Raw genomic sequence first — 19,927 nt, forward strand, 5'->3', positions numbered from 1 at the left:
TATGACATTGTTTGCTTAAACATGAAAGAGCGTCCTGAGCAGTAGGTCCTACCATTAAACTATTTGTGGCATTTCAACAAGAAACTTTTCTTCAAATTAAGAGGCAATGGCATGTGTTAATGTGCGTACCGATGTTGCTGCATCATGTGTGGGGAACAACGTCAAAACGCACTGTAGTAGTCAGAGAAAATGTCTGAATGTAACTGATGGAACAAAGACACAATAAATTCGTTAATATAAGATAATATGAAAATATTGTTTACATGCAACGTGTTATATATAGCCAACGACTGAGTGTGATACATGTACCTGGATAAGGAATTCGCTTAATTTACAGTACGAATCCTGGAAAACTGATTTGGCATTGAGCCATTCGTGTGCAGTATGACGTGTTTGTAGATTTGTTTCTTTTTTATTTTTGAATCAATTTAAAGTGTTTGCATATGCAGTGAAATCGTCATGATCCTTATTACTTGTGTTTTAAACGTACTTAGTATTCTTTACTATATTTTGCATAATAGTTTTCTCTTACTTCCTTTCATAAGTGAACAGCAACCTCATTAGGTTTCTTCTGTAATTCTCTATTGGGTATAAAATACATATTTATTGAGGACATCCTGATCTCCATAAAGCAGCTGATGATTATAAATGACCAAGACACGGAGAACTGCTCATTTCACGTTCAAGCGTCTCTTATGATTTTAAAGCCATATGGTGTTCAAACGTATATATATATATATATATATATATATATATATATATATATATATATATATATATTTATATATATATATATATTTGCATACGTTTGAACACCATATGACATTATATAACATACAATGCATACATGTATATAGGTTTACAACATTGGTGATAAGGAAGAACGAAGTTGTTAACAAGTTTTCGCCCAGGGACCTTTGCCAAGTTAATGGCAGATTTTATTCTCAAGATGGTATGTCTTGACAAACCCTATGGGCAAAAATTCGTTAAAGCAACGTCTTTCACGGAGCTTCCTTAATTACTACTGTTGTGAACCAGTGTCTTCTTAAACTCCGAGCAGAAAACTTTTACATACATTTATATCAAGGCCCGACACTAACTTTTTCTTTTGGTGGCCCGACAATGCAATTTGTTGGCCCCTTGTCACCGCTATAATATCAAGCCCTGTTAGAATATATAGGTATATATAAACATATATAATGAATTTCCGTATAATGGATTGGAATGTATCCATAATGCAAAATGAATTTTGTAGAAAGGAACCAGCTCAAGAGCTCAGACGCTACAATCGCATACTTTGACAAATACCCCCATAACCTCCCAACACTATGAGAAAACGTATATCGCTCCTTTCATTTCATCCTTTCTCTCCATCCCAGAAAGGATGGTAAAAAAAACTAATTCTCTGCTCCAATTCTCTAACGGTTCCCTTAGCAGTAAGCCTCGCCGATCCTAATCTGACCATAACGCTAGTGAAAGATACGACACCCAGACAAATAAAGAACAAACAACACGGAAAGAGTGAAGGGAAAATGGTTGAAATGAAATCTGCGCATTGGGGCAAGTTTTGGCGGCGGTCTTTTGGTAATGCGAGCCTCGCCCAGGTGCCGAATGAGCAGACGCGTTCCAATCCAAGTACAAACCTATTTTCAAGCAGACAGACGAAATGCGTCGTATTTATTCAAGCATTAGAATGCTATTTTCTCTTCTGATTGTGGAAGTGAAAGACGGCCAAAAAAAAAAAAAAAATGGAATGGAATTGCGAACACACAAAGTGAGGATTGCGGGTCATGCAAGAGCCAAAGCCACGGCGTTCGATGAATGCAAACTATCTCCTTTCTGGAGAGCCTCCGTGGCTGGAAAGGTTGTTTCAGCGTGGACTTCACTCACTTGTAACCAAGATACACTGACAATTGCTGTAAACTATGACATTTATTGATATCTAAACCAAAGAAGACACGATTTTGACGAATCGTATCCCTAGTCAGAAGACCCTGAGGCTATTCGTCTTTCAAGTGTGTTTTAAATAGTCAAGTTCTAACACTACCCTGTACTGTGTAATAAGAATTGATTACAACAATAGTCTAAATTGCTAAATCATTCACCAGGATAGATGTGTGTACATCATTTGCAAATCAACCAATTGCGTGTAGCTACCCCCTCATGGCAGCTAATTATTTACCATATAAAATGACATTTCACCATGTGAACAAAGAGGAAGGCACTGTCTACTGAGACAAGACCGTCCTGATGTTGTATAAACATCACACTACTAAATCATATTTTTGCCCAGCTGTAAAAACTGAAGACTACAGTGAGAATTTGTATTTGATGTCAGTTACTCTACGCTAAATGCTATCATTTTCTGTGTCCACCCGACTGACGTAACAAAAAATCAGGAGTTGTTGATCATTTTGTACATCTTTTGAAGTAAAATTATATTGTGGATGTTTGCTAAAAGCCGCAAAAGATTAAAGGTGAACAGATTTCATTACTACATCAATTTGCAGTCCTCTTGCGTCATGAATATCCTTATCCAATATGAAAACAGTCCTTTCCATTTGTTGAGCCATACACTTTTGTCCCCCGAGGCACCTTCTTGTGGACTTCTCATGACAACGTTGTCCGCACTATTTGTCGCAGACCCTTTCTGCCGCTTGAATGCAGCATTATGCCTATTATTGACGAAAAGCCGCAACATTTTTGTTATTTAGCAATACCTTTCGTTTGAAAGAATAAAAAAAAAGACAAGAAAAAGTGTAGGGGCAGCGGTGCATTGCAAAATAGTAACACTATATATGACACGGAAAATTTGTCAGATTTCAGTGAATAAGTCGTTTGAAAGACGGAAACGATAACCATCTTAATTGCATTTTATTGAAAACCCATGTAGCCTTAATGGATGCAGGAATAATTTCAAGGCTGCTAAAGTGATTGATTTCCACAAATAACTTCGTACTGAAGGTTCCTTCAGCCGACAAAGCGCTTATAAAAACGTGTAACTGTTATAAATTTACCTTGTTCTGGATTAGCAAAGGTTATGAAAATTGATTTATAAAGAACTTTTCTTTGGACTCGGTTAAAGTCTGAACTTGCCTTCTGTCATGGTGATTGCTATGGTTATCGCTGTTTTGAATGCAATGTGGTAATGCAATAGTTGAGGGTAGGATGTAACATGTCGCCTCTGATTTTCGGCTTTTACTTATCACTTCGTATTCGATATCAAAGTGAAAAAAAGTGAGTGATTATTCCGATTCTGGTATACATGCATGATTTTCAAAATCAGGCATGTCAGGGATGACGTTCATTTTCACAGAATTCAAGGAGACAGGCCAGTGCACACAATTGTTACAACAGACACGTTGATAGAGATGCGTTTACACAATGATCCCGGTGGTCACGGCAGCCCCGTTTGCCCGAAACGTAGTGCGCCGTGGGTAGATCATGCCCCCTCCCCCCCCCCCCCCCTCTTCGCATTCTAGTCTTGTTTGTTCCAGTCCTCGCCCCGGTGAACATATAGCTATTAGACACCGTTCTCATAGCGTCTGGTCAGGCTAGACTATCAATATTTTCCGTCGCGTCCCGGTACGGACCACCTCCAAGTTTTGTTACGGCCTATTGCGTGTCGTCGTGTTTTGTTACGTTCATCCCGTGTTCTCACGACATACAAGATTCCTCATTAGCACGGGGACTGCCGTGGCATGGTTTTGACAGTTTAAAAATCTGACACGGCATCCACAGCAGTCACGGCCTGTCACATTTTCCTATCCCGTCTCACCGCGTTGTTTCACGTCCATCCCGTTTTGTCCACGGTTGCCTGAAACGTGGCTGCCGTGGCTGCCAGGAACATGGTGTAAACGCAGCATAAACGAAAGACACGCTCAGTTACATTGATTGTTAGTTACATTGATTGCTCACTGGAGCCTTTGGCTCAGGTGAGCTATTGCGATCGCTCTTCGTCCGGCGTCCGTCGTACGTCGTCCGTCGTGCGTCGTCCGCCGTTCGTAAATTTGTTTCATTTCCATCTTCTTCTTAAAAACCCCACCACCGATTTTCACCTAATTTGGCTGGTAGCATCCCTAGGGGAAAAGGATCTCGATATGTTCAAATGGGCATCATGCCCCACCTGGGGGCCCGGGGGGGGGGGGGGGGGGCGAACCCCACAAAATTAAAGAATCTTTAAAAATCTTCTTTTCTACAACCAGAAGTGATAAAGCTAAGTTAATGCTATGACTTAGTACATTGATGATTGTAGTTTCAAGTTTGTTCATGGCGGAATCAGGGGTGCCCCCCCCCCCCCATGGGACCCAGGGGAGGGGGTGGCAGGGGTCCTAATGGGGCCTAAATTGTACATTTTCATCTCCTTCTTGTAAACCTCATGATGATTTTTTTTTTTAACCAAACTTGGCAGGTAGCATCCCTAGGGGGTTAGGAGCTCAATTTCTTCAAATGGGCACCCCAGGGACCACCCCCCCTCCATTAATGAATCTTTAAAAAAATCTTCTCTAGAACCAGACGTGATAGAGCGAAGTTAATACTACGATTTAGTACATTGATAACTGTTGTTTCAAGTGTGTACATGGAGGAATCGGGGGTGCCCCCCCCCCCCCCCCGGGACCCAGCGGATGGGTCCCAGCCCATTAAGGATGGGTCCAAATGGGGACCTAAATTGTACATCTTTATTATTCTTCTTGGAAACCCCATGATGAATTTTCACCAAACTTGGCCCACCCCCCCCCCCCCCCGCCCCATTAAGGAATATTTACAAATCTTCTCTGGAACCAGAATAAAGTTAAGTTAATACCATGAATCCCTCCCTCCCCCTTTGAGTCGTGGGGGTGGGAGGAATCCAAATGCGGGCCTAAATTGTACATTATCATCTTCTTCTTGAAAACAACATAATCGATCACCAAACTTGAGAAGAGAGTCTGCAATGAATGCATGGAAGGTGAACTTGCGATACTCGGGGGAGCGCGAGACCCCAGGGTCTCCTGTATTTGTCGTCTAGATTACTTCGAAAATGACGAGGAAGATAATAAATCAATTAATTATTCAGCCGTCATTATTCTAAACTTCTGATACCAAATCGAAGCAAATTTAGAGTACAACTCGTACACGCTCATACGCCATTTGATTAAACCTAATAAAAAACCAACAACAGAGCGATTGTCTTTGATTTTAGTTTTAATGATGAAAGATTGCAACCAGTGAATACCGTCATTTCCCTTATCACTGCTTATTAAAGGGAACCCAAACCAAAGAGCAATGTGGATTGAATGAAAGCAGTACCATTAGTAGAACACATCAGTGAAAGTTTGAGAAAAACCGGACAATGGATGCAAAAGTTATGAATGTTTAAAGTTTTGGTGTTGGATGCGCTAGATGAGGAGACTACTAGATGTTATGACGTATCTGTGGAAAACAATAAAAAGAAGAAATAAAGAACATTCCACAAAAATTCTCTTTTCTAGTATTATGAAAGAGCACTTGACTAGCCGCTTTCAGGGGTGCGTTTCATCAACGAGTTCGTCGGAGGTTTTCACCGACAAATTTGCTATCAGCCAATCAGACGCAAGGATTTCAGTAGCTTTTAACAGTTGTCAGTGTAAATCACTGACAAAAAGTTTCATGAAACGGTCCCCTGAAAGCATGCAGGGAGAATAATTGCTACCCCTAACATATGTCAGTATCAATTTGATGGACTGTGCAATTTTCATGAAAAAGGAATTTTTTTGCACCGATTCTCCGATTTTCCTCAAACTTTCACTGATGTGTTCTACTTATGTTGCTGCTTTCACTCATCCACATTTCTCTTTGGGTTTGGGTTTCCTTTAATTGGGAATTTGTGAGGTGTGGTACTCAGGTTTTCCAGAGTAAGGTACTGTTTACCTACACACACACACACGCGCGCACACACAAGACAAACTATCAAACAGCTATGTAGCTTGGTCCTGTCGTGTGAAATGGACTGGGTATGTCAGGTGTAATTTGCGTATTGGGGACATGGTGGCATTATTTCACTTTGGAAATGTATGTGATTACACAAAGTGGTAGCCTTGAGACATGTGTAGATGACGGTGGTAGACCTGCATGGAAGTTGCGTCGTACCTGCAAGTAACAACCGTAACTTGATAATTGACGAATTTATGGTAACGGATGAAATTAAAGGAACTGTCTGTTTCAGATCGTTCAGTTTATGGATGTTTCTTCCTTATTATTGAATGCCTGCCCCCAATTCTTCTTGTATATAAACCAGCAACTTAATTCTTAACTACTCTCGTATCGAGGTTTGGAGTTTTCTTTACTTCCTCACACCTCAAGGAAAATAGGGGATACAATGTTATTAGTGACATTCACAGCTACATCAGATCCACCATAGCTGCTGGTGAAGTAGTTAGTGTTTTCCTCGTACTGAGATATTCATGTATTTTGCTTTCTGTAAGTACTTTACCCACTTTTTTTGTCTTCAGAGCTGCCTCGAATTACAAGCAAGCCGTCTGCAGAGCAGGAACCTAATGTTCCCGAAGGTACGTCAGCTTTCTTTATATTTGTTGGTTTGCTGCTGTTGTCGTTGTTTCTCTTTTGTTTGTTTTCGGGGAGGATAACGTACAATTGCGCTTGTGCTTTGAAAACGATGGTGCAAATCATACACAAATGCACGCCAGTCTTACTAGGAGTCCGAAGGGGTATCTGTTTCCAATACAGACTGTTCTGTTCTCAGGACAAAATAATTATTAGACATAATTATAGACATCGCAAGATCCACCATAATTTTGCACGAACAATCAGCCTCCGTGTGCTGCGTCGTGCTTTCCCCTGCTTTTGACACATTCAATCGTCATATCCACTTGTAGTACATATAAAGTCATATCCTGAATTCCATGTATCGAAGACCGCTGTTGCAAATTTGTTCATGGTATATGTGATGTTCGCGCCCTGAAGTACATGTAACACATTGAATGCGCTCAAACCATGCTTGCCCTGTAAAGTACATAAACAAATAATATCGTGTTTTGTCATAATTATAATGATAAAGTACAACTTTCGTAGGAACGATAAAAGCATTGTTAGCAGCGCAACACGGGACGACTTGATGTTGCCCTAACTTCATTTCATCACAGTAATCCAAGAGGTAGCATAATGGCCGCGGTGAGTGACTTCGTGAAGACAAGAGTGTTTGAGGTCACACACTCAGTGTATAGTGATGGATATTCGATAACGTGCTCCGGATGGTTTATTGCCACTTGGTCTAATATGAGATGGCCTCCTTCCTAGTTCGTCTAATACCACTACGGCTAAACTCATTTGGTCTACTATCAATTTCGTCTGATGCCCATTTGGTCTAATCTTCACTTGGTCTGAAATGTCCAGTTTGGCTAATTATCATTTTGTCTAATGACCAGATGGTCTAATTGCAATTTTGACTCATTTTTCCCCATTTTGTCTAATAAACTGTGGGTATTAGACGAAATGGGCATAGCCCATCTGGAAGTACACCAACTGGTAATGAGGCTAAGTGGCGAATGGACTAAATGATTATTAGACTGGTTGCAGACGAAACAGGATTAGACCATGTGGGTGAGACTAAATGGCTATTAGACGAAATGGGAGTAGACCAAGTGATAGATCACCCTCCGGGTTGCCACCAAACGCCACGCTACCAGAAGCTATCGACTGTTATTCAGTGCTGTTGACCAGTTTGACTATTAAGGTGTATAGATGACACAAGATGCAACGACAAGATGAAACTTACGGGAAAGGCTGGTACCATGTATCAACAGGATGCGGCTCATCAGTCAGGATAAAAAGACGCAATCAATATGAATCAGACGGTCTCCGATTTTTGTCATGTGAAAATAAACCAATTCAGTCAATATAAATGGTGTAACAAGGAATTGAGAAGTGATATCCGCAATGATCTTCAGGATTCAAAGAGGCAGATTGCCCTAAAGAAGGAGATGAACTGACATGTTTGGAGTTGCTCTTGCACCTTCATAATACATATGAATTGAGAGGATGTAGCAATAGAACAAATCAATGAAAGTTTGACGAAAATGGAACAATTCGTTCTACAGTAATACATTTTTGAAGTTTCATTGCCGCCTTAGCTGGATGAGAAGATTACTACAGCTTGTGATGCCACATGTGCAGACCGATATAAAGAAAATGGAAAGAAAATTCTACGTATTTTCACTTTTTTTTTTCGCATAATAAAAAACACTTGACTTGCCTCTTTCAGAAAGCAGGAGGAATGATATTACTCTTAATATACGTCCGTGACCATTGAGAGAACGTGTTGGCACTACTTAAAAAAGAAGAAATGTTTTGAAATTCTCTTGATATTTTTCTTATATCGTCCTACTCGTGTGACATCACATACTGTAGTAGTCTTCTCATCCGGCAGTGACTGCGCAGAAACTTAAGAAATTCATAACTTTTGAACGGATTATCTGATTTTCCTCAAACTTTCACTGATGTGTTCTACTAATATTGCTGCCTTCACTCTATCCGTGCACATGTATATGAAGGTGAACATGTCCTGTACGAGGGAATAGCGTGCACGCTTTATTGTCTTCCAGATATCACCAAGACAGTTCATTTACAATTCTTTATGAGATTTAATGTGCCATTCGACCCGTATTTTCAGATGACCCGCCTTTGATGAAAACAGATAAAGTTTCTCCTCTGTCATATCTTGTCATAATTATTTATGTTCCTGAAGTGTGTAGTAATGTACATTATATTTGTTCCTGTGTATTGTTTGGATATCTACTAAATACGTAAATCATTGAAGCTCATACATGTAGAATCTAATACCACTTCCCTTTTCTATTTCCTGTACAGACGGAGAATGCCCGAGAAAGTGTGCTGCCTCGACAAGAAAAATCAGTCAAAAGAAATACTGCAGAAAAGATTATGGTAAGGTCATACTTCAGTTTATCTTCCTTTATTTCGATTGTCTGCGCTAGGGAATGCGACTCTCGTATGGGTGAAGAATATCAACGTTCGCACCAAAATGATTCCAATCAAAGCTGATGTAACGACCTTCTTCAAATAGAATTATCTTTAAACAGGAAAGTCGCAAGAAAATGAAAACTCCATCTTAGGGGACGCGTAACGGCGCGTGAACTTAAACTACAATCCACCCTATGTACAAAATGGTTTTCATAAAAGTAAAAAAGGTTAACCCTAGAGGTAGTATTACAATTGAACCTCGAATAGATAAAAAAGAAAAAACTGTTGCCTTCGATGGAATCACTTCTTTATATGATTTTACGACATCTTCTGCGCAACCAATATCATTGTTCACAAAGCATTTGACGCTTTTTCGTTATAAAATTTTATAAATTTCTTCTTTTATGTCTGAGTTTGATGAAACCAGTTCGATTTTGTTTATTTGATTTAACCCTATTTTATATATTCAAATCACATCGAAATCCAATCGACACCTTGGCGTGGGTGAGGTGATAATGTAGGTTTACGGAGATGCGATCACACGATCCTTCCGTGAACAGAATGATTTTTCTTTTCCAATCAAAGGAGTGATAGAAGTTCGCTAATATTCCGAGGTTGTGGTTCATGTCATCATATCGGGCAAGCTCTCGTCGTGACAGCTGAATGAAAATGGTATCAAATGTTTCCTACTTGTTGTTGTATCCTCCCCGTCACCTCAGGGCACTCTTCTCGTTTCAAGACCACATGGCTCCACGAATCTCATAGAGTCATGCAGGCAAGTGGCAGGGAATGAGCAAACCTCTCTTTGCCAAGTTCTATTCATAGAGGGTCGTGCGTCGTTGTTGCGTTGTTGAGTTCTCAGAATCAGGGAAAACAAAGCATATAGTACGCTAATTTGGTGTTGTCACAAGCTGTAATGTCATGCGAGCTTTATTTGACACAGGGAAGACATAATAAAAAATGCGCAGGAGTGTAAAAGACACCTCAAAACTCTACGGTTTCCCTTTTTTTCTGTTAATTTTCTCGAGGATGCAGATGTCAATACATATTCGTTTATTTGAAAAAAAAAATGTATTAAAATGCATGTGACATGTTGACAATCTCTGGAACGGAAGGTCTGCCCACAAACAGTTCATTCACCGTATCCATCGATGAAGCGACTCCATTCAAGAAAACACTTTCCACTGTAAAGCAATTGGCTGACACGTTAACTATATGTCGACCTTTTCAGAATAGACACGTTATGAACATGTGAATACTACATGAATAGTTCGTGAAGTACCATTATATTTCTATTTACATCACGCCTATTTCATTTGCTCCTTTTCCAGTTGTTCACGCGCACATCTTATCGAGAGAGATGGAAGAGGAGTGGGTGAAATTTACAGCCAACATCATCACCGTCTATAAGAAGGGAGAGCAGCGGCTACGGAGGGGAAATACTTTCCTCTATGTCAGGCACCGGGACCTTACTTGCAAATGTCCAAAGATCCGACTGGGCCACAAGTACCTGATACTTGGAGAGGAGGATAAGTCGTCCAACCCTGGTACACAGGATGGAGTGATCGTTGATAATCGCAGCGTGGTCCTCAAGTGGAGAGACCCGTGGGACAATCGCATGAGGAAGTTTAGGAGAAACGAGCGACGGAGTGACTGCTAGGAGGACTCCTATGGTAAGGCTGTGGTGACTCTTTTCCGACACATGTTTTGCGAGAAGAATTAAGACTGTGACTAGGAAGTAAGAGGACATCTGCTTACACATTGCTTCGTGGGAATAGAATGAGAGATTGGAACTTGTGCCGATCTTCTTTCGCTGCTCGTAGGCCCTAGTTGAAGGAAACGTGTCTATGACGACAGCGGCTAGGCACTAGTGACGGACGGGACATTCTCCTCCTGACTCATTATGTTGTCATCGATACGATAATGGCGTCATGAAGGAATCAGTGGTCACTTGTGTGCCCGTCTCCGAGGCCAGCCAATGAAAAAGACACGCGACACAATCTAAACGTAAACGCGAACGTGTTAAACAATGCTGGTCTACCTTGGAGCAGATAAAATTTGGATGAACATTATTCTATGCGAAATTGGTATCTCTAAAGTTCTACAAATAATGCGGTAAAAGCTCGTGGCAGTATAAATCTGTGGTTTTGCAAATACATCGATTGTGTTGTTTTCAGGATTCTTATTCTGGAAATATTGTCCATAATGTTGACAGAAGTACTCATCAACTGTGTGGAGAATACATTCATCTCATTAATTTCAATTATTTTTTTACTGTCCGTTCATTAGTGAAGCGACATGAATATCTAAGCTGGGAATGAACAAATTAAAACTCGTACTAGATCAAATAGCAATGCATTTGTTCGGTCAGTCGGTATCAACAATGTAGGAATAGACCTACATTACACTGAAAGGAGGTCTGTATTTAGAGAGATGACTATGGGATTCGTTATTGTAATCACCATCATATCCATGTTAGAGAACTTCCAATAGCAACATGATGTACAGATCTCCGAACCGCGCAGGCTTGAAACGTAAGAAGGTCGATAGAATTTGCTTCACACGATGCGAGCATTTGATTCCGTTGATGTATAGATAATGAATAACAATGTCGTGTACACAAATATTGTATTCTTTGATTGTTACTGCGAGTGTAACGAGACGTGATTGTATTATTTCTGTGGTCTTTATTTAATTATCACTTTGTAAATAATCTGAAGTATAGAACTGTATAGAAAATGTGGATAGCTACCATATAAATGAAAAATGACCCAATACGGTGTAATGTGCGATGAGCTCGAGGCTGCAACTATCACCGAATAGTCTCATGAGCTATCTGTGATTTGTCATGTATGCTGGTTTGAAAACAGAATGAAACTTGATATACTGTTCACTTGTTTTAGGGTAATAACGTTGTAAGCAATGTATACCTAATATTAATGGTGAAGTGTTGTTCGATGTCAGTGTCATAGCCGAAATATGTGGAAATGCTACTAGCTGATTGTTGGGATATCTCTTCCAGCCACAGTGTTCGTATAGTAATAGCAGGCATACTGACACCGGGAGTGCTCACGAAGATACCATGATATGGCAGCTTGGTGTCACGTACTCCTGCTCAGCATGTGCGCAAGTCTATATTCCAGATATCACTGGTAAGCGAGTGGTATTTTACGAAGTTTTTCATGCCTCTGGCCTGTTTGGTATCAGAAGACATTATGTATTCAGAATGTCCGTGTGTCTCTCCGTTTGTGAATCTGTTAGTCCGTTGTTACGTCCCTCATCGCGGTATTCATTGTGATATCTATCTTCCCGCCTTTTCCGGAGGATTTTAGTCATATTGTGTCCTCATTTGGAAGCTGAAATGTGTGCAGATAAGCGGTCGAGAATTTGCACGAAGTAGCAAATTCATCTTTAAGGCAAGAGATTACTAATGTAATATGATAGCAATCTACACTAATACATAGATTGCTATCATATTATTTTAGTAATCTCTTGCTTGAAAGCCTGTGTTATTTTGATTATCATTAGTACATCACGACATTGGTAACATTTAATGTTAGAAACGTGAATATAGTACACGCATCAAGAATAACGTTTGTCAGAAAGGTTTTAGACTTTGATAGTTTCATGTACTATTTCACTAAATCTTTAATACTGTTCAGATATAAAACCTAAGTGATGAAGAACTCAATTTCGTTCTTGAAATTTTTTGGGAAAAAGTGGCAAAACGTCCAAAGGCTGTAACGTGTGTATTGTGTTACGATACTACATCTCGTAAAGCGTGGAAAGAGACTTACATATAGATAAGTTAGTGAGCTCGAATCTGTAAATGGTATTGCTAACAGTAGAAAAGACGTATTCACGTTATGAAAGGCATTCCCATAAAGTTTCGAAAGTTGATCAACCTAGAAGGGGCGCACCATTGTTAGAAGCATAAAACAACCTGAAAACATTAGACGGCAAGGCAGAATTACGTGTTCATATACCATCACCCCTCATTCGTTCAAAATGTCTGGCAGGCCCTTACGTTCATTGATGAGCTATTGATTCGATGCAGAAAATGAGTCATGTCTATTGTGGACAATCACTGACAAATTATGTCTTATTGTAAAAAGGTTTTCACATCGTCAACCACCCATGACACGCGAGTCTTAAGTGAGAAACAATGAAATATTGGCATTGTATCTAGAATTCGATATCTACTGGGCAAAAACACTGTAACTCATCGTTTTGTATACACGCTGAGCTCTTACCTGCTGTATTTTCGTGGCAAACTTATAGTGGTGAGTATATTTACACCAGGATTTCGACTGCAGCGCATAAAAGGATCCATAGTATTTGACGTGGCTGCTCCTCCGTATCCATGTTGTGTAGAGCCTCGGTCACAACACACCGTGCGTGTTTATACGCTGTATAGTTCGTACGTTTTTGGCGGAGACCACGGCATTCACGTTTTTCTGAAAATGTGGGGAAGGAGTGGCAAGAGCAGGGAGGGTGTACGTTAACCTGTACTTAGTATGAATCCGTAGCCAAAAGTTCTTTGTGTCCTTTAAGTGCTAAGGCGTGTCTGCGTGCTCCAAAATCCGTACCGAACTTTAATTTCGTCTTTAACTTTTATTAATCAAAACTCCGAGAATGGCTCGTGATCCTTCCAGTCGTTCCAGTCATTTAGTTGCCCCTGTAAACATCATTGTGTACGAATGCATAAAACAAATACTTGTTCATAATGCAGAATAGCTAACAAATACGTGATGAGAACATGCATTTGTAATACGTATCAGTACAAAGTGTCATAATTTCAGAAAATGACGATTATACGTATATCTTGTGATTTATCGAAATGTTCCATAATGCTTATGATCGTTATCACATACAGTGATTTGTAAATAGCTAACTCGATGATAGGAAATATACACAATGTCGTAAATACTTTTTCTTTTCATTAGACAGCTGCAGTGACTGCAACAGGGATATTGCCGTAGGATACTAAATTGTTATATTAAATGGGTTAGTCAAATACCGGTTAGTGATTGGCTAAACACAGTCACGTGATGGAGGTACATTCGTTATGTTCGCCCATGGGCGAATATTCTTGTAATGTTCTCCCATGGGAAAACATTTTCACGTAACAAATGACAGAAGGCCTAGGACCGCGCGCGCACATTGCATGCATTTGGCTTTGCGCGAGCGAGCGATCGAGTACGTTGTGCTGCTGGTGGTTGACGTTGACGTATTTGACTAAAGATCGTAAGATCTTTGATTTGACGTATTTCACTAACCCATATAATATAACAGATGATGACTTTTGTTGTCGGGAACATGTACCAAACGTTCCGCCCGCAGGGTTTGAAATGCTATTTCGGGAGGCTATAAGTCCCTCGACTTCGTCTCGGGACTTATAACCCCTCCCGCAATAGCATTTCAAAACCTTCGGGTGGAACATTCGGAATGTTCCCTACCCCGCCAGTCATCATCTATATAATAGCGTACCCCGATGCGGAACTGGGGGGGGGGGGGGGGGGGGGACGGTGGAGGTATTTCGTCATGGTCAGTGTCTCGTCGATCGTCTCGACGATACTCCGTAAAATTGTTACTGTGGAGTATTTGTATTGGAGGGAAAGTGAGAAAGAGTACAACAATAGTCGTTTTAATCGACACTATAAGAAAGCAGGCGTTACGAAGGATCTAGCTATGTCATTGTATACTATAGGAAGAGGAAAGTTTCAATGTTACAAGAGTACATCTTGGTTCACATCCACTGTATCAACAAGTTCATATTCAATGATCACAATCTGAATCATCTAGTTGACCAAAGTAAAGTCAAATGCAAAGCGAATATTCGTGTTTTGTGTCATTTTATTTATTTCAACAGTAGACACGAAACACAGGGAAAAAGAGTTCTCTCACAGCTTTGAATGTGGGTACCCCCCCCCCCCAGTTCTACAACGGTTCCCCCCATGTCCACAACGGTAACATTTGCGTTGGGTCAAACGTTCCGTTTATAATGTGCCAGGGAAACGGGTAATCACACGGCTCTATCGTTGATAAAAATTGCCTTGCTATATATTTGTATTGGGCAAGAGTGTATAAAGTCGTCGGGGTGATTATCAGTTTTGACTAATAATATAGTAAAGATGTTTTGTTTAATGTTGTCAGTCAAGGGAAATTATATGTAAAGCTGGATATTGAAATTGTATCGTGATATTTTACGCATTATTGTATTCGTACACTCAAAAATGTGGCCAAATTTTAAAATGAATGTGTCAAGTGATATGTAAAATGAATATACGTCGACTTTTGTAAAAAGATGACTTTCTAATGTGTCTGTGCGTTTTTATTTCCTGTAAGACCTGTGACAGAAGGTGAAAATTGGAACTGCTCGCTCACCGCGACAAAAATGACAAAAATGAAGTATCATACACAACATATTATGTTTAAGGCATTCGACAGTAGTAGATTAGATAGAAGCATCGTATCTTAAAAATCGTATGTTAAAATGGAAAAGGTTCTGTCAGATTGACCATATGCTTTGGACACCTGCCTAGAAACTTTTCTACCAAGAAGGACAAAAATCAAGGGACAATTGTTAGCGAATTATCAGTGGATGCGCAGTGGGACTATGAGTCATGGGTGTTTGCATGTGCTTTCTCTCTCTCTCTCTCTCTCTCTCTCTCTCTCGAAACAAAAAAAAAAAAAAAACAGACAAAAAAAAAACCAGTGAAAATGTCCACTCTTGAAGGAATGAATAACAGAAAAGAGTGAGTTTAGAGTGAAATTGAGTGAAATTAAGTGAAAATGTTTACTTTCACTCATTTTGGAGTGACACCCCCCCCCCCCCCCCACCACCCCAGACAACTACAATCTCGGGACAACTATACCTCAAGGACAATTACCCCGGACAACTAACATGTAATACAACTATCCGGTAATATACAGTAACTACCCCAAGACAATTTCCCCTCCAGGACAACATACCCCTTCCCCAGGACAATTACCCCACGATGATTTTCCCCTAGGACGATAACCCCTCCTGCCCCGACCCCCGCCCCTCGACATCTTTATGACACTGCTTGACGATTATCCCAAGGGAAAAAAAAAAAAAAAAAAAAAAACCTCACTCAGGATGTTAAAATTCTGGGATGATTACTTGTTCGGTGTATTATGCACTTTTTTGAAGCCGGAATCGCTAAACACGTTCAAAACGGCGTTCATGTAGTTTTATGTTTGTATAATGCTGATTCTTAAAGCTCAAATAAAGCTCCGCCTTTGCGCAGCTATACTGCGCAGTATGACACAGAAAGTAAAGGTCAACATGGGCGTGCATAATTATAAACATGCATTTCCTTCTTTTCATCTGATACCCCTTTTATACTGGGCGTTAGCTCGCTTCAGGTGCAGACCTGAAGCGAGCTAACTCTCAGTATAAAAGGTCGAAAAATAGTTAGTCCAAGCTAAAGTTAGTCCCCTCTATGGGGTGGATCAGGTCAGCTTCAGAAGCGAGCTAACTTCAGTATAATAGGTTCGCGATTTTAGCCACGGCTAAATCCACTGACCCGTGACCAGAAAGCGTGTACGGTGCTTCCGGGTTGCCAATATGTACGTTTAGGGCTCACACCTGTAAATAAAATGGACTGTCCCAGACCCCTTCACAAATTCGTACCAAAGATACCAAAATAAATGAAGAAAAAAATTAATTAAAAATCAATGATGTAGTTTGGCAAAAAAATGAAAAGCTGTAGATATTGAGTATGAATTCCTCTACAAACTGCATTTTGGTTGGAAGATGAAAGCTTTTCTGATGGAATTTGAGGGGACTATATTTCATTGGGTACGTGTACGGAAAATAGGTGATTTTTTGAGTGACAAGAACTCGTAGTCTGGCTTTGCGGACCCCTGGACAGAATTAGAACAGAACAACCCACCCTGGCAATCTGATGGATGAAAGGTAATATCTCACTTATTCAGGTTAGTGAAGATGAAACACCTCATTTCTCCCAGCTATTTTACAGAATTTTTTGAAATTTGAATTTTAACACACGTCTCTATGGGGAATTATTTACCCGTGTGAGCCCTTTACTGCTGTACTGTTGCCACCGGCGCGCTGTGTATACGCAGCGCATTGGTGTGTTCGCTGTTCGGTAAAACTCTCAATGCAATGAACTATTTGAACTAGCAAACGACATGATTAAATCGTAAGAAAAAAAAAATAGACCAGCTCATTACGTATACACTATATATATATATATATATATATATATATATATATATATATATATATATATATATATATATATATATATGCCGATGACTGGCTGAATTTCGCGAGTAACGTACCGTATAACAACGGAACTGAATTCGTACTCGTAAGTAAGCATGAAAACTGCATGACTGTCACTGAATTTTCGCGCTTGTTGGAAGGACAGCAGGCTAATGGGGGGGGGGGGGGGGATGGGGGGGGGGTGGGGGCGACAGGTCTGGTCTCGCGCGTAACCTTGGGCGGTCGAGAATGGCAGTATAAAACGACTTGGCCCGCTTCAGAATCGAGCTAAAAGTCGTGCCCAGTATAAGGGGTATGATTTTTGGTTTCTTCTTTATGTTCGTTCTTTGATTTTAGTCTTCTTTCATCTTTATTCTCTATTATTTCCTACGCAGTCATTTTTCGTCTTCTCATACCTTTTCCTAATGATTCTTTGTTTTCTTCAACCTTTTCTAATTTTCCACATGTCATTTGTTTTTCCCTTTGATCAGCTGATTATCTCGATCATATTATATATCGCTTTATTTTTCTGCTTGTTTTTTGCTTTCTTTCCCTCTTCACAAAGTTCTCTTTTCATCCTTCTATCATGATTTTAACTATATTTTCCTTACTTTCCCCTCTATTTTTACTTCAATCATTCCCTGTGTATTTCTTTATTTCCTTCTCTTCTCGTTCTGTTTTTTCCTGTTACGCTTTCTTTTGCGGTCTATCTATATCTTTCGTTTGTCTTCTCTTTCTGTATATTTCCTTACGTTTTTTTGTTTCAATCTCTTTTAAACCTTTATGTTTTGATGTTTCTTTAATCTTGTCTTTGTCTATCCTTATGATGCTCTTTTTTCTTTCACATTTTTCTCTTGCTCTCTTCCCTTTTGTGTTTTTATTTCTTTATCATTCTCGTTCTGTTATTCCGTATGTTATTCTCTGTTTTCATCCTTGCGGAATATTGCCTCTCTCTCCACATGTTTTCCTGGATTTTTGTCCTGGGGTAGTTTTCAGGGGAATATTTGTCTTATGGGGTAGTTTTCGCGAAGGGGGGGGGGGGGGTAGTTGTCCTGAGGGTTAATTTTCCTATAAGTTGGAGTTGTCAGGGGTGGATTTCCGGCGGTTAATTTTTCCGCTGGCAGTTGCCCTAGAATCGGCTTAGCAATCTGCGAGGAGGCGGGCATTGCGACGTATAAAGCAAGTGTCCAACTTGTGTCAAAGTTTACACATGCAAAAGTCTAATGTCAGTCCCGGATATGAATGATGGACTGAGCTCAATCAAGAAGATAATTTGCATGATATCGTAGGACAGCGGAATCGTTCTTCGAAAACGTATATCAGACTTCGTTTGGTGTAATAATTCAAATCATGACAACCTTCTTCCTTCCTGCTTATCAAGAATACCAATCGACCTTGAGCAATGATAGGAACGGATGAGTCGTATAGACCTAACATGATTTTGCGTGCTGACGTAGCTTTCATTTTAGATTGTCCTGGTGTTCGTTCGTTTAAAAAAAAAAAAATACATGAGTAATTCTGAACCCGACGTAACGTGGGACGAGATGATCTTTTACTGACACGATGTACATGTGTATAGTATGTGCATTGCTGCAAGTGCGTGTAGGTACGTTTGAGCGTTAAAGGAGCATTCCAAACAATTTGTATAATTTCACATCAAGTAGCACATAAATGGATAATGCCATGTACACATTTGTGGAATTTAATGCGGTCCTTGAGCAGATAAACCAATACATGTAGACCTACTCTGAAACAAACCCCAAAACATAATACACTGAACAAGTATGATGATATAGGAGGCTCACACATTCCAGTATACTGTAGCATTGTAATTCCATTAGAGTACCATCACTTGCTCAACAAGTTCACCTGTGTCAAATGTTGCATGCCGTCTTCTTTTGTTCTGCCTCCTTGAGCACCCAATCATGCATTCTTATGTGCAGCTGGTATGTCATCATCCTTGTTCATTGTGATTTGTTAAGAATTTTGAATATAATCTTATTCCTCATTCCAATGACAATAATTATGAATTCTGAAACTCTATATCCAGTATAACCAATTTAGAGATGTTCAAATGCAGAAGTCTAAAAATCATCTTGTGGTCTCGTTTCAGGTGTATTTGTTGCGAAATATTCAATAATTTTCCAGTATACGTGTTTCAGTAGCCACTCCCACTGGGAGCACGGACCCCCCCCCCCCCCTCCCCAATCTATCTATCTCAGTCGCTTTTTTTTTTTCTCCGTCCTTCTTTCTCTCGTCTGGTTCATTCACGTCTTCCCTCATAACACACATACATTTTCTGGAATATGAATACGTAATCATGGGGGCATAGCTTACATATAGGCCTATATACAATCATACATTCACATTCCCAGCCGGTAGGCGACAAAAAGAATATATCACTTTTGTAAGCTTATTCACTCTGAATAAAGGTATGAACTGAGACCTTGGAGGCAAAATTCAGAATAAACAAGAAAGTAGCGACTGCATTCATAAATGACAAAATCCGGAAAACAAATAATTCCCTGTTTAGAATTGCATTTGAATCTTGAGATGTATATCTGTCCGCCTGTGATAAAAAATCTTCTCAATTTTCAGATGATCCTCTTGAATAAAATCAAACAAAGAGAATATTAAAGTGTTATGAAAATCGGACCGTGGTCATAGTAATGGAATGTTAAATTTTTACTGTTTTCCCCATTTCAATAACATTAG

At 39.8% G+C, this 19,927-nt stretch overlaps 1 protein-coding gene across 1 annotated transcript in view; it reads left to right on the forward strand.

The window, feature by feature from the left end:
- Nucleotides 1-10,966, forward strand: part of LOC140231649 (netrin-1-like) — an 89,653-nt gene extending 78,687 nt beyond the window's left edge. Inside the window, exons 4-6 of the mRNA XM_072311799.1 lie at nt 6,471-6,527; nt 8,845-8,919; nt 10,287-10,966. Coding sequence (XP_072167900.1) covers nt 6,471-6,527; nt 8,845-8,919; nt 10,287-10,615 — 461 coding nt within the window. The 3' untranslated portion in view covers nt 10,616-10,966. The remainder of the gene's footprint in view (nt 1-6,470; nt 6,528-8,844; nt 8,920-10,286) is intronic.
- The last annotated feature ends 8,961 nt before the right edge of the window (nt 10,967-19,927 follow it).

Source organism: Diadema setosum, chromosome 8 (assembly GCF_964275005.1).
Source record: "Diadema setosum chromosome 8, eeDiaSeto1, whole genome shotgun sequence".
Taxonomy (NCBI): Eukaryota; Metazoa; Echinodermata; class Echinoidea; order Diadematoida; family Diadematidae; genus Diadema; species Diadema setosum.